This window comes from Schistocerca americana, chromosome 10 (assembly GCF_021461395.2).
Source record: "Schistocerca americana isolate TAMUIC-IGC-003095 chromosome 10, iqSchAmer2.1, whole genome shotgun sequence".
Lineage (NCBI taxonomy): Eukaryota > Metazoa > Arthropoda > Insecta > Orthoptera > Acrididae > Schistocerca > Schistocerca americana.
The window spans coordinates 119,348,870-119,363,202 of record NC_060128.1 but is presented as its reverse complement, the minus strand read 5'-3'; the positions used below and the strand labels follow the sequence as shown (position 1 = coordinate 119,363,202).

Here is a 14,333-nt window from a genome sequence, read left to right as displayed (position 1 = left end):
AGTAAATCACATGGCACTTTGATTCAGAGCATCAACATACTTACTGATGTCACAAAATTAAGACAGTAGAACGTCCACAGGACTGCATTGAGTGCAATAAGAGGAAGAACATCCGGCTGCCTCACCTCTGTTGTGACAGCTGGATAAAGCAACAAGGTAGGCAGCAGGAAGAACATGTTTGTCGCCCTGGAAAAGAAAATGAGAAGCAAAATCAGCTCTCAGACACTGCTCATTTCTTTAAGCAAAGTGACTCATATTGTGGTTGCTCTTTGTGATTAACTATGTTTATCACTTCTTAATGAAAATACATTCCACAAAACTATGGAGTTAATGACACACAAGTACACAATGTTGTATTAAATACTGTATTTTGCCACCAAACAGGTTGTACACATATCCCATGAAAAGTTTCAAGAATTATTTGAGAGCAAACTAGAATGTTACTAGATGACCAGGTTGTACCTGCATCACTGGAAGATGACAGCACTGCAAATAAGGCAATTTAAGGACCCATTTAAACATTTGAGTCCCAACAAAATATAAAAGAATTAATTTTTTTCACAAAATTACCTGTATCATCTGTTATGCGACAAATGCAAAAACAAACTGGCAAAAAGTAAACAATTATACTGAAGTTGTGGTTTCACTTTGGGACCAATGGGACGTACAGATTTCAACGACCTATCATTTAACTTCCATGAATTCATAATGCCTAAAACAAATTAAGGCTAAATAAAAACCAAAAATGGGCTTACAATTTAAAAATGTATGTCTCAAGTACATACTGCTTTGTACTGGCTTGCAATCTGAGCTCTTCCTCCTATCTCCAAAGATCTCTCATTTTCTTAAGGGTGGCATCTATATTCGCCTTAGTCATGCACGTTTCTACAGCCTTGAATTTGTCTTCCAGCAATTCTTGCCAAGTCATTTTCAATTCCCTCCTTTGTCAACGTTTATATTCTATTTTGCTTGCTTTCATTTGCTGCATATTTATATTTTCTCCTTTCATCAATTAAATTCAATATCTCCTGTGTTACCCTAGGAATTCTGCTAGGTTTTGTCTTTTTACCTGTTTGATCCATTGCTGCCTTCACTGTTTCACTTCTCTAAGTTAACCATTTGTCTTCCATTGTATTTCTTTCCCATTTTTAATTTTATGTCTGTGAATAATTCCTCAAACTCCAAACAACATTTTTTTCTCTCCCTCCTAGTCTCATCTCCTTAAATGTTTACTTTTTCGTAACATCTTCAGCCTTAATCTGAAGTTCTTAACCAATAAATTAGTCAGAGTCCACATCTGCCCTTTGAAATGTCTTAATCTGAAATCTTCCAGTGTCCTAACTTCATTCACGATTTTTAAACCATGTGTTAGTGATGATTAAAAAATGCTCTGTGCAAAATTCTACCAGGCAGCTCCATATTTCAATCCTTTCCCCCAGTAAATGATCACCTATTTTCCCTTGCCTTTCTTCTCCTATTACTAAACTACTGTCACCCATCACAATTAAATTTTTGTATCCCTTAACTGTTTGAATAATCTCACTGAACTTGTACTGCTGTGCTGGGTGTTGATTTTATATCTACCTTGGCTACCATAATGCATTCCCAACACTGTTCATACCAGCTCACCCACATTTGTATTTTCTTTCTTTGATTCCTTGGGGATTATACTCACCATACAAAGGCGTGAGCTGCAAATAGTATACGGGATATCACCCCGACTCCTGCTATACGAAATGCACCTCTCCACACAGGCCGGTCAAACAGAACAAAGGCTGCTGCACCACATGCTGGTAATGCTTCAATGTTCATTAAGATCACAAACAGGTATGCAGCCTTCACACACCTTGATAATAGGAAAAGAAAATATTTTGATTACCTGTAACTCACATGAAGTTTCATATAGAAATATAACTAGCAAATTCAATGTGTGCTGGATTTCAATTCGATAGACTGACTGACACATTTCTGGAAGATCCTTATCTTTGTTTAACCTTATATAAAATAGTCAGTGAGGCATTATCAATGGGCCCTACAACATGTTTCAAGGTTCAGAAGTGTGTGACAAAAGTTTGTGTGTACATGCAGACATTTCAATCCATACACTAACACTACTCACATACAATACTGAGATTGTTAGAAGTTATTATCAGAAATGCGTATTATGTTAAGGATTCAAGTCTACCACTATTTAACGATTGAAATATTTTAACTATTCTGTGTATTCATACTTGTGAAATGTATATCTTTATACATAATAAGCCAGGATTATTTATAGGAACCATTTTCAACATGTGTATGACACTGGAAATGAAGACGATTCCATGTGACCATCTCGTAGATTAAAACTCTGCTCCTGGATTCCTCAATATAAGTCTATGAGAATTTATAACAAATTAAAAGCGAAAAACTTTCTAAGATGGAACAATGTACAATGTTTTCCAAAAGGAAAATTACATGCCATATTTGAGCAAAAATATTAAGTCATGAAATTTTCTTTCTAATTTAATAAATTTGTACTGATAGTTGTAAATAAAGGTTGATTTTAAGTTCAGACACACTGTATGTGTCTCGATTATAATATATACACTGGTGAGTCTCCTAGACAACAAATCAATGATTTGTGCTTATAAGTAATGAGATAGTAAAATTCTAATTCTGAACATGTGACAAATAGTACTACTACAACAGTATTATGCAGTAACACTATCCAAAGTAAAGGTGCAGCCACTTTAAATCTATTCTCTATACAGAAGAACAAACTGTTGCTCTGACACTATGTAATATGTTTTGCTGTGACAGTATATCTTTACTATATAGATTTCAAGTGAATAATGTCAATATCCCTGAATGGATTTATAATGTCCGGGTCTATGAATATTGCTAAAGTGCATTCTTCACAATAAGAAACAAAACTTGGCCTTTTACTGAAGCTTATTCATTATTGTGAACACACTGGTGGTTGATTGTCTAAAAACTTAATGCCTTGAAACAGCCATGATGCAACAAAATTATTAGTTTGTCGCAATGTGATTCATACATAAATTTACTGCTCTCTAACAAGTCATCCATAACCTTCAGAGCAAGTGTCACTGTGACTCATCAACTCCCACTTTGTTTTACTGTTCTATGTGAGGTGTATTTATATCATTACTTCAAAAATTATTTCAACAGGATTATTTCCTACTGCTCACACTAAAATAATTTTTGTTATCACGCATTTCCTTGTACTTCATAGTAATTCATATGCCTTCTAAGGATCAGTTAATCAGGTTCTACTTTTATGGATCTGAATTCAAAGAGTATTCAGAATTATGTTAATCTCTTAATTTAATTTAAAGAATCTACAAATTATGGCATAGCATGTAAAATCTAACACATTTCTACACTCAGGGAACACAGTGTTCTAAATCAGTATAGGTCAGTTTTCCAATAAATTAGTATTAGTCAAGTCCAATTTTTTAGAGCAATGGATACTATGGAATTTCTTCTCTTCTAAAATAAAGATTATAAAAAAACTAATTACTTTATCGGAATCAGCCAAACAATTTATTATACGAGTAATAACAATTTGGAAAACAAGATAAAGAGAAAAAAATCTACAAAAGCACTCCTTTAACTATTGATGACATTTGGCATAGGGACAGGTGATGGAGCTTAGAAATAAGTGTAGCTATGTAGAGGTCAATATAAATGAATGCAACTACACTGTAAATGTTTCTGGGCACTTTTTTACTGACTGGGCTCTTACTTGGGGGAAGACGAGTTCACGTAGCCTTCTGGCTACCCACACTCAACTCTCACTCTCTCAAAAAATTAATAAAGGCAAATTTTGTTTTCAGAACAGGGCCGATTTCATTCCTTACCCTTACACTCTTTCTGTAATGTCCTTGTTGTCAATGGGACATCCAATAGTCATCTTCCTTCCTAATAGGAGAGTCATCATGTTGTGGTCTTCAGTCCAAAGACTGGTTTAATGCACTCCCCACATTCCACAACCTACATCCACTTGGACCTGCTAACTGATTTTAGCCCTTGGTCTCCTCCTACAATTTTCCCCCTCATACTCACCTCCATTACCAAATAGGCAATTCCCTGATGCACTGCGGTGTGTCCTAACAACTGACCTCTTTTAGTCAAGTTCTGCCATAAATTTCCTTTTTGCTGCATTTGTTTCAGTACTCCCATATTAGTTATTTGATCTATCTATCTAATCTTCAGCATTCTTCTGCAGCTCCACATCTTGAAATTTTCTGTATTTTCTCATCTTAACTGTTTATCATTCATATTTCAGTTCTATATGAGGCTTCACGCCACACAAGCACCTCCAGTAAAAAATTCATTGTCACCATCACCACATATTGCATTAACCGGCCTTTAAGATTTACACCAGGAAACAAAAGAAATTATCACACTACAATAGAAGAAAACAAGCATCCTATAAAAATTATGAAAGAACACATTACAAAGTACACAATAAAAAAGGTCATCAGTCACACCAGAGGAGATGTCTACAGCAGACAATTGTCTACTGATGATGGTCTCTAGCTGTATCTCCCACCATTGCTGGCTCCACTTTAAGGATTGTTAATACTTGAGCCTTTCATTGCATCTTTGGACGTCCCCTGTGGTGTTTTTCAACAGGTTCAGAATGGAGCACTTGGTATGGGAGGGATCTATCACCTCTTGTGCCCTAATGTCAGGCCAATGTGTGGTTTTCCAAACAGTTGGTACATGTCTTCTTTCATTCTTTGTTCCTATTTACATTCCACGATATTGTAGATAGGTTAATAGATCTTTCTAAGTACCTTCCTCTTGAAGGCACAGATTGCTTCTTCGGTTGTTACTGATGTCGCCCACGTTTCACAAACAGCTGTACTAGTGTCAAGTACAGCCAAATCTTATGCAACTCTGTCACCACTTCACTTTTATTAGCAAGTAGCGAACACAGATACTTGAATTCTTGAACACATTGAAAGTTATGTCCATCAACAACAATAGATAGAAGGAGAGCTGGACAGTGTGATATGAGATTTTTGATTTCATCCTCATTCACCACCAGCCTAATTTTCTTCGCACTGTGGAGAAATCAGGAAGTATCAGTGCATACTTGCTCCGGAGTATCACCAAGAAAATTTGAGAAAATTCCAGGATTGTGTCTGCTTTCAGCATCTCCATTTCTCTGTTTGGACCACCGTAACAGCTTAGTTTTTCCAAGGCCAAGTCAGATATTATTGGCACCAATGGCTCTCCTTGAATCAATGAATTTCAAATTCTGAATGGTGGCAATAGCTGGTTGCTGAACCACACATGACAAGTTGATTGAGAGTAGCAAGCTGCAATCAGTTTGATGTATTTCGATGGGATGTGAAATTCCTTTAATGTTTTCCATAATAAGGAACAGTCAATTGTGTCTTAAGCTTTTGAAGATAAGGTGTAATTCTCAACTGAATTCTTAATGTTTCTCTATCAGCTGCCTCAAGGTAAATATGTGGTCAACAGTCTACCTGCCATGGAAAGTCACACTGATAGTTGGGTACTGTTCCTTCAGCAAATGTTTTTATGTGGTTTAGCAGCAGTGTTGTAAAGACTTTATAATCAGTTTCAAGTAATGAAATCTCTCAGCAGTCTGATACTTGTGTAGCATCACCCTTCTTGAAGATGGGACATAGAATTGCTCCCTTACATTCCTCAAACATAATTTCTGTTGGCCACATGTTCGGTATTAATAGCTTCAAAGCAGCCATCAATGTTTCACTTTCCAAGAGGAGCATCTCAGCTGTGATGCTATCACCTTCTGGAGCCTTGTTGTTCTTGAGGGCCTTTGAGCTACACTGATTTCTTCCTCTGATCTCTGATGGTTCAGATGAATATGATACAGACATTTATGAGTAGGTCAAGGCATGTTTTCTACGATCAAGTTCTTACTTATTTGGACAGATAGCAATTGGTTTTCTTTTATTTTTTAGGTGTGTGTGCGGGGTGAGGGGGGGGGAGGGTCTGTTCACCAGCCAAAATTTATGTGATGATGACTTTGATTGATAACTATTTCTTGTGCTTTCTTTTCTTTCTGGCAATGACACATGGATCTTCAGTTATAAGGTTGAGACCAAGGTCCCATCTTCACAATGGGCGAGGAAAGATTCTCCAAGCCCAAAAATAGCTCAGAGGTCAAATGTCAAAGCCATGCTGACAGTTTTCTTTAACTTTGAAGTATAGCTTCATCATGAATTCCTGCAACAAATGCAAATTGCTGATCGACTGTACTATCAGGACATGTTGCGACGCTGCGAGAAAATGTGAGATGGAAATGGCCTAAAATGTGGTGAGACAATTCATGGCTCTTGCCTCATGATAACGTACCCGCACATTCATCCCTGTTGTTGCGTGACTATTGCACAAGCAATGAAATCACTGTGCTGCCTCTCTCTCCGTACTCCCAACCTGGCCCCTGTGGATTCTTTTACTTCCAAAGTTGAAAACCCCACTGAAAGAATTTGAAACAACAGTCAATATAAAAGAAAATTCGCAGACAGCACTTTGCGTGATCCAGCAAGAGGCATACCAAAACTTCTTCCGGAAGTGGAAACGGCATTTGGAGCAGTGTATCAATTGTGCAGGAGAGTATTTCGGAGGACAGCATGCACAATGTAGAAAAATGTTGTGGACAAAGTACTGGAATTTTTTAAACAGACTTCATAATGAAAACAAACTCTTTCAACTCACCAAAACCTAAACTAATCAATTTTTGACAATATAATATAATCGGATAGATAAACACACATTTGGTATGTGTGTTTGCGTATACATCAAAACTGGTGCTGATGTACTAATTCATCAATTTTGAGGTTTTTCTTGTTGGCATTTGGTAACTTTGCTGGATTGTGGTTAGTAGGTATCATGGATACTGCTTTACAATCACTGGTCAGGTAATGTTTCTGATGTTAGTTTTGTGATTGAGTTTTGGTTTGTTGGTCTCCACGTGGGAAAAATGGAAAGGATGTTGCATCCATTCGTCTTTCCCTCTCCTTCCCTCTTTCCTGTTGATGCAAACATGGGTTGCAAAAGCTTGAAATGTGTGTGTGTGTGTGTGTGTGTGTGTGTGTGTGTGTGTTTGTTATTGTTTCTATCAACGTACCAACGCTTTCATTTGGTAAGTTTTCAGAATCTTTGTTTTTTTATATACATAACTCTTCTGCTGAGAGAAGCAGCCACCGGTTTCAAATGCTTGCATACATAAAACTTTTTTTATATGTGTTCTGCCACTGCTTGGTGAGTAGATTCTAGTAATCATAATTACATTATATTGTCAAAGATTGATTAGTTTCGGTTTTGACGATTTGAATGAATTGCTTTTTTGTGCAAAGTCTGTTGAAAAAATTCCAGAACTTTGCCTACAATTTTTTTTGTGTTTACCTTTCACTTATTATGCATGGTCTCCAACAAAACTCTCTCCTTCACAACTGATACGCTGCTCCCAATACTGTTTCTGCTTCTTGAAGCAGTCTTGGTACGCCTCTTGCTGTATTGCGTGAAGCGCCGTCTGGAAGTTTTCTTTCAACTTGTCTATCACTGTGAATCTTCATACTTTCAACTGGATTTTCAACTTTGGGGGAAAAAAAAAAAAAAAAAAAAAAAAAAAAAAAAAAAGTGTCCGCAGGGACCAGATCTGCAGATTATGGAGGATGAGGCAGCACAGTGATTTGATTGTCCATGCAATAGTTGTTCACCAATAGGGATGTGAGTATGTTATCATGATGCAAGAGCTATGAATTGTCTCACTACATTTTACATTCTCTCTCAGCATCGCAATAGTTCCTGATAGTACCACCAATTACCAGTTTGACCCTGTGGTACAAATTCATGGTGAAGCTATCCTTCAAAGTCACAGAAAACTATCAGCACAGCCTTGACATTAGACCTGACCTGACAAGTTTTTTTTTATATTGGAGAATCTTCCTTGACCCATTGTGAAGATGGGACCTTGGATTCAACATTGTAACTGAAGCCCCTCTTATCACCAGACAACATACGAAAGTCAATAAAAAGTGTACAGGAAGGCTGCTTTCAAATTATGAAAGCAAAAATATCTGATTGGAAATTTGTGGTAAGATCTTATGGGGCCACACTGCAGAGGTCACTTACGGAACATCTCATTCTCATTTGCTTGATCCAGAAACTCTTCACAGATAGCCAGGCGAAGGTCTTTCTGGTCTTGACTCGTGGAACGAACTTGTTGACAAAATGATGCTTACCAAGATGGTGTGCCAGGGTTTCATGACAGTATCCAACTGAAATTTTACATTCTTCTGCAATCTCTTGGGCAGTCAGTCTTTGATTGGCAAGCACAATTTTGTTGACGTTGCTGACACGAGCATCGTCGATTGGCACCAAAGGGCGTCCGGAACGAAGGTAATCTTTAAATTCTGTCCAGCATATGCACACTTCGTGAACCATTCATGACAGCAAGTATGGCTGTAAGCTCCCTGCCGCATTCGGTGTCTCTCCATAAAGGTTTTCTTGAGTTTCATGCAAAATTTAATGCAGACATGCTATCTCGAAATTTGCAAACTGCATGACACAATGTTCTACTCAATACAGCACTGAACAATATTTAACAGATACAACAATGAAACTTTCAGCAGTTAGGCCTACACATTAAACATAGGAGAAAGCACTTCACTCCAACACATCATTGATGCAAAACTACTGATGTCCTGGAATGTTCTGAATGGGCCTCGTACTGTGTGTTTTGTTTTAGTTGGCATACAGCTCAAGTGAAACCAGTGATATCAGGTTTTGGAGTACTGGTATCGTGTCCTTTGAGGAAACTGGGTAATTTTTTTTTATTTCATCTTTCTCAGATGCACTGGTATAAAATTCAGCTGTAGTGGTTAACAGTTTCGGGCTGACACTAGTCAGTAATTATTTACACAATATGGCACAAAAGGCACAGACACGTATACAGGGGGCAACATGCATACTACTTGATCTTAGTCTGTGGGTCTGTTCCTACTTGCTGACACAACTAAAACTGACACAACCAAAAAGGACACAATAAAACATTATCCTATTTCCTCAGTACCGAACAGTTGCAGACCTACCATCCTATGGCAGCATGCCTCGAATATTCATGGGTTTAAAGAGCAATGTCATGTTTTCCATACTGTATACAATTGAAGCAAGGGGCGACAGCATCATGTGTCAAAGCAGACAGGTCGAATCAGCTTTCAGTTTTGCCCAGAAACTGACAGAAAGTAGAATAATCAAGATATGTATAAATAAACATCAAGGTAATGGGCATCTGAGAGTACCTACAAATTAAACATTATACAAGAAAATACAATCAGTAAAGAGCACAATGAGGAAGAAACAAGCATTGCTTTTTAGACATCTGATCATAACACCAAAACAATGATTCTGTAACAGAATAGTAGAAAAACTGAGGGGTAACAAGAGCAACATTAAATGGATTACACAAATTAAGGACGTTATAAGAACTCCAAATTACAGCAGACGAATTAAAAAAAAAATACCCACCAACCAGACTACAAATGCAAGTCAATAAAAAGTGTACAGGAAGGCTGCTCTCAAATTATGAAAGCAAAAATATCTGAAAGAATGAGGAGAAATTGGAAATTTGTGGTATGCCCGAAGGACGACTCAAACCTCTGACGGGGAGGGGAGGGAGGGGGGGGGGGGGGGGGAGCCGGAAAGGGAAGTAGAACAGTTTTTCCTTAAGAGCCTGTTTTGAAGAAGTACAAACTCACACCTCAGAAGAATGTAGGGGAAAAAAAGCCATACTCTTTCAAGGGATCCATCTCAATACTGGCCTTGACAATTCACGTGAATCACGAAAAACTTAAGATGGATAGTTTGACTGGGATTTCAACCAGTGTTCTACAAATCATGAGTCTAGTGTCTTACCGCCACACAATCTCCCTTGGATTGAACAAGGACAGGACATGAAAATGACTGGGTCCTTTTCTAAGTAACCACCCTACGTAAGTCATGAAAAATTTAATACCTGGATAGGGAAATACAGGTCAGAAATCTATATGCGATTGCAGTCTCTCTCGGCATATCCCAATGATGAATTCTTCTCGGGTTATCAGCCAAGTGGTGGCGTCGTCTTGTCCCAATGTTTCAATGAGTTTTGTACCCATCATCTTTCGGCGACTTCGCCAGACATACAAACGTTGCGACAAGACGACGCCACCACTCGGCTGATAACCCAAGAAGAATTCATCACAGGTCAGAAATCTTTCTCCATGACAAGAGTTATGAGGCTCACAGAGTTATTTGTGACTTCTATGTCAAAAAATGTGCAACCACAGTTTCCTGATTTGTTAAATAAAATTACTAACCCATCTACAACAACGTAATAATTTGTCAATGTTACGAGAAATTTCTTATCTTAATTTGTGCCTTGTCCAGGAATGAAGATTTTTATTTTTTTTTTGCGTTGGGATTTCAAAATAATGTATTTATAGCTATTAAAAGTAATCGACATGCTTCGAAAATTGTTCTAAGTATAAGTTTCCAGACGTCATTAAAATGCCAGAATTGTCATACCTCATTAAATGCGCAGTCAACACAAACAGATAAAAGAAAAGTTTCGTTGAACTTGTTAGATTAAATCCTCTTCTCGAAGTTGTCATCCACAGATCATGTACATAAAACGCACAATATAGGCCAAAATATTTCTTCGAACAGGGTGCGACGGGATCATTTCCATGAAAAATGTTTTGTTTAACAAGTTCAGGAAGCCAATCGTCAACATTGGTTCCATGGTCGAGAATGAATTTCGTTATAAAGTATGTGACGCTACAACACAGAAATCCAGCTTTCCAAAATGTTTGCACCAGGAGGGACCTATGTGGTTCAATGAATTCCATCCTCTTCAGTAGCAACTGTTAAACACAATCATGAATGTCAAAAAAATGTTCTTTTTTTCTAGAAGGGTAAGTCTCAACTACATAAAGATTCATCACTATACCTGAACCATTCTGTAATACAGCATGTACAGATAGGCCCAAAATAGAAGCCCCACGAAAGTCCAAGACAACAAGCTGACCGTAGGCCATCGTGTAGGAAGTGCAGTTGATAATACTTCTGTTAATTGCCATAACCACACTCGGACTTCCAAGGCATGCAGTATAGCAACTGCTGTCAATGCTTCAGCAAAATAAATGCAAATGCCCATAACCTGTCACAAACTAGCGTGAGCTACCATCAACAACAACAACAACAGCTGATCGTTACCAGAGGCCATGAGCAACCCAAATGGCGTACCCTGCAATAGATCGATTAAATATGGCGGGAATGTAAACATCACTACAGTTCAGACTGTTACTATTACTTTTATTGGCATTCACATTCGTTGGCTTCACTAACTCGCAATCAAATTATCAGCTTTCAACCTCACCTAGACCTCGGGCTGCGCCACAGCTCAATCTGTCACATAACGAAAGCGACAGATTTCAGCCGATCGCCAACTGTACCACACTCATTTTGGCGACTTATACAGAGAATTACATTAAAGATAGGTCGTATAAATAACAAAAAAAAAAAAGATAACAGTCTCTGGAGAAGATTCTCACAGCAAAATAGTATTCTCTAAGAAAATTTAAAATTTCGTTCGACAATAATTCAAAAGGTATGCACAGACGAAGGAGTTCTTTCTTATTAGCTCATCTTCTTGAGAAGATTCTTGGCGTGTGTTGTGTGCCGCGTCCAGCACATCAGTGTGTTCACGGAGAGCTGCACCGAGTTTCCATTTTCGTTTTATGAGAGGTGACAAGTTATTAAGACGATTACGGACAGTTTCCTTTTATGACGATGTTATGGTATTTTGCCATACGAGAATTTTCTTGTTTCTGAAATTAGGTGAACATTTTGTGCGAACCAAATCTTAGTAATACATCACATTACTATCGACTCCAAATCGTAACCCTGTCAGATTTTTCTGATATGAGATAATATTGGTTCAATATGACGCATGCAGTTAGTTACGTGAAGCAGATCGCTTCGTATGTAATAAACAAGTTATTAATATTTACGATCCTCCTACGTACTTCCAATATCCCAAAATACAGGATTCGTGCTCTGAGTAAACATGATGAACATCCGAAAATGTTAGTAAAAGATGTCTGGTTTATACCCAGTAAGTCTTCTCCTAGTCTGAAAACTTACGTCTACTAAAAAGTACAAAAATGTTATCATTTTCGCTTCGTTGCCCTCGGTACTTTTATAATTTTCAGGAAAAAATTTCGTCAACCAAATAATGTTTTTTGTTAAACCTGAATAAACTCTCGCAGTTTCTCTTCAGTGTTTCTTACTAAGCATATCTTTTGTTACCTTGCGAGCAAAATAAATTCTGCGATTTTTACGAAAAAAACACGGTAAAATTTAATATCAACAGAACTTGCTCAGTTCGAAGTATGCTACAGGGCTCACTTCCAAATAAGGAGAATTTTTCTCGATTTGTGGGAAACTTCTCTAGTTTTATTCATACGAAATTGGAGTGTTCTTTTCGTTGAGCCATTTCGCCCACTCTTTAAGTAAGTTATCAGGGGAAGTATCTCTGACTCGCTTTATTCCCATGGGAAGCCTACACGTATAAAATAGCACAACTGAGCTCTCTCTCTCTCTCTATCTCTCTGTCTCTCTCTCTGCTGGTGTGTGTATGTGTGTTTACAACAGAATAACGTCAACACTCAACCTCCACAACAAATCCATATACATGGACGTGTTCCAGCATTGGCTTTGGCACTTGCAAAAGAACATTCCCAGGTGTCAATAAACGATCTTTATGAAACTTGGGAGGTATGTAGTGGGGGAAAAATAGTGCAAAACACATTTTTTGTTTGTGCCCAATTTCACTTTTAATGGCCAAGACACACCCCAGATGGTAATTTGGAATTTTAGGTTTACAGGGCGTATCTTCAAAACAATTATACGATATTTTTCTTATAAATGTTGACATGTAATTAGTGTTCTTTAAAACTGTATTATCAACTTCTGTAATAATACGAAATTTGGCAAAATCCACCGCAACAAACTTTTTAATTTTCAATAAATGAAAACTTTTGTTACAACATACATTAAAGAAGTTTTCAAGCCACATACTTCCCTGTGTAATGGAGCTGGTGTCTGAAACACCATTTTTGGATAATAAGCTGTACACAATGAAGTATTTTCAACACACATAATTAAAATATGTAAACATTCACTACTATTCTAATTATTTATTTTACTTATACTGTGGTTGTGTTATGTTTTAAATTGTTGTTTTATGTTTTACATTCATAGCTTTTTTGCTTGTTTCTTTTTAGTTTACCATTTCAGATATGTGCATTTTGCTAACTGAAAATAATAAGTAACTCATTATCATGCCATGAAATAATTACAATAATAATAATCTGTTAGGAGATACTTAAAAGATAACATTTTTTACACCATGCACATCAAGTGAACGAAATTTCTTCATGTAATATACTCGACAGAGAAGAAATATAAAATAAAATTCCGTGGGATTTCGAATTGTCTTGGGGCATCCTCTAAATATGCTGATTTGTATCAGGCATATTTCAGTATATTGGTAACCCTTGTCAAAGAGAATTGAATATATACTAATGACTGCAGCTTGCATGGAGATAAAAATAAGAGGAGTTGTCATGACGTCACAAACTTGAAGCCGACCCAAGAGAAGGTCCGCCATGTTAGTTACCCCAAAACATTCGCTTCTGGTGGTTTGATTCAGTGTACTCGTGAAGTGTTTTGATAAAAAATGCCGGCTTGCGTCGCTTACGGGTGTACTAATCGTTCTGAATGTAGTCTAAAGTTTAAACAAATCACATTTCAATCGTAAGTGGACTTATTTAAGCGCTATTTTCTTATATATACTTGAAATTTTGATGCACTGTAAAGTTTTACAGTATGGTTTTATTTCTGTGATTTGACTTTAGATTTCCTATCAATCCAAGGCGAAGAGCTCTCTGGAAATGAGCAATACACTTGGTTTTCATTGTTTGGTTATTCTGAAGTAACTGAAAAGTCCTGGCAAGAAATATCCTGGAAATGGGGACTAATGTTTTAAAATGCAATAATTTAATATAAAACTAATGTAACTACATGTAGTTAATTAAATCTTCAGTAAAATGTGTGGAACACCTGTTACAGTGGTTAAATTATAAGTACTTAAATGGTTACGTATTTGTTAAAGCAAAGTCCCCTATCGGAGTCCAGGCTCAGATCAATACATTAATCACTGTGTTCTCGTGTTACCCTGTAAATTGCTGTTATTTGCCACACGGATTGTCATTTGTAGG

At 37.2% G+C, this 14,333-nt stretch overlaps 1 protein-coding gene across 3 annotated transcripts in view; it reads right to left on the bottom strand.

Moving 5' to 3' along the window:
* The window catches only part of LOC124552516, a 41,508-nt gene extending 30,237 nt beyond the window's left edge, over nt 1-11,271 (bottom strand). For 2 of the 3 annotated variants that reach the window (XR_006967925.1, XM_047126809.1), the window contains exons 1-4: nt 11,000-11,271; nt 10,576-10,913; nt 1,676-1,846; nt 45-186 (exon numbers count right to left, since the gene is read on the bottom strand). Coding sequence is in view for 2 of the 3 variants with exons in the window: in XM_047126809.1 (XP_046982765.1) it covers nt 45-186; nt 1,676-1,846; nt 10,576-10,913; nt 11,000-11,206 (858 nt within the window). In the remaining variant the exon portion in view is untranslated. The remainder of the gene's footprint in view (nt 1-44; nt 187-1,675; nt 1,847-10,575; nt 10,914-10,999) is intronic. The other variant, XM_047126810.1, reaches the window with a different exon arrangement.
* Between the last annotated feature and the right edge of the window lie 3,062 nt (nt 11,272-14,333).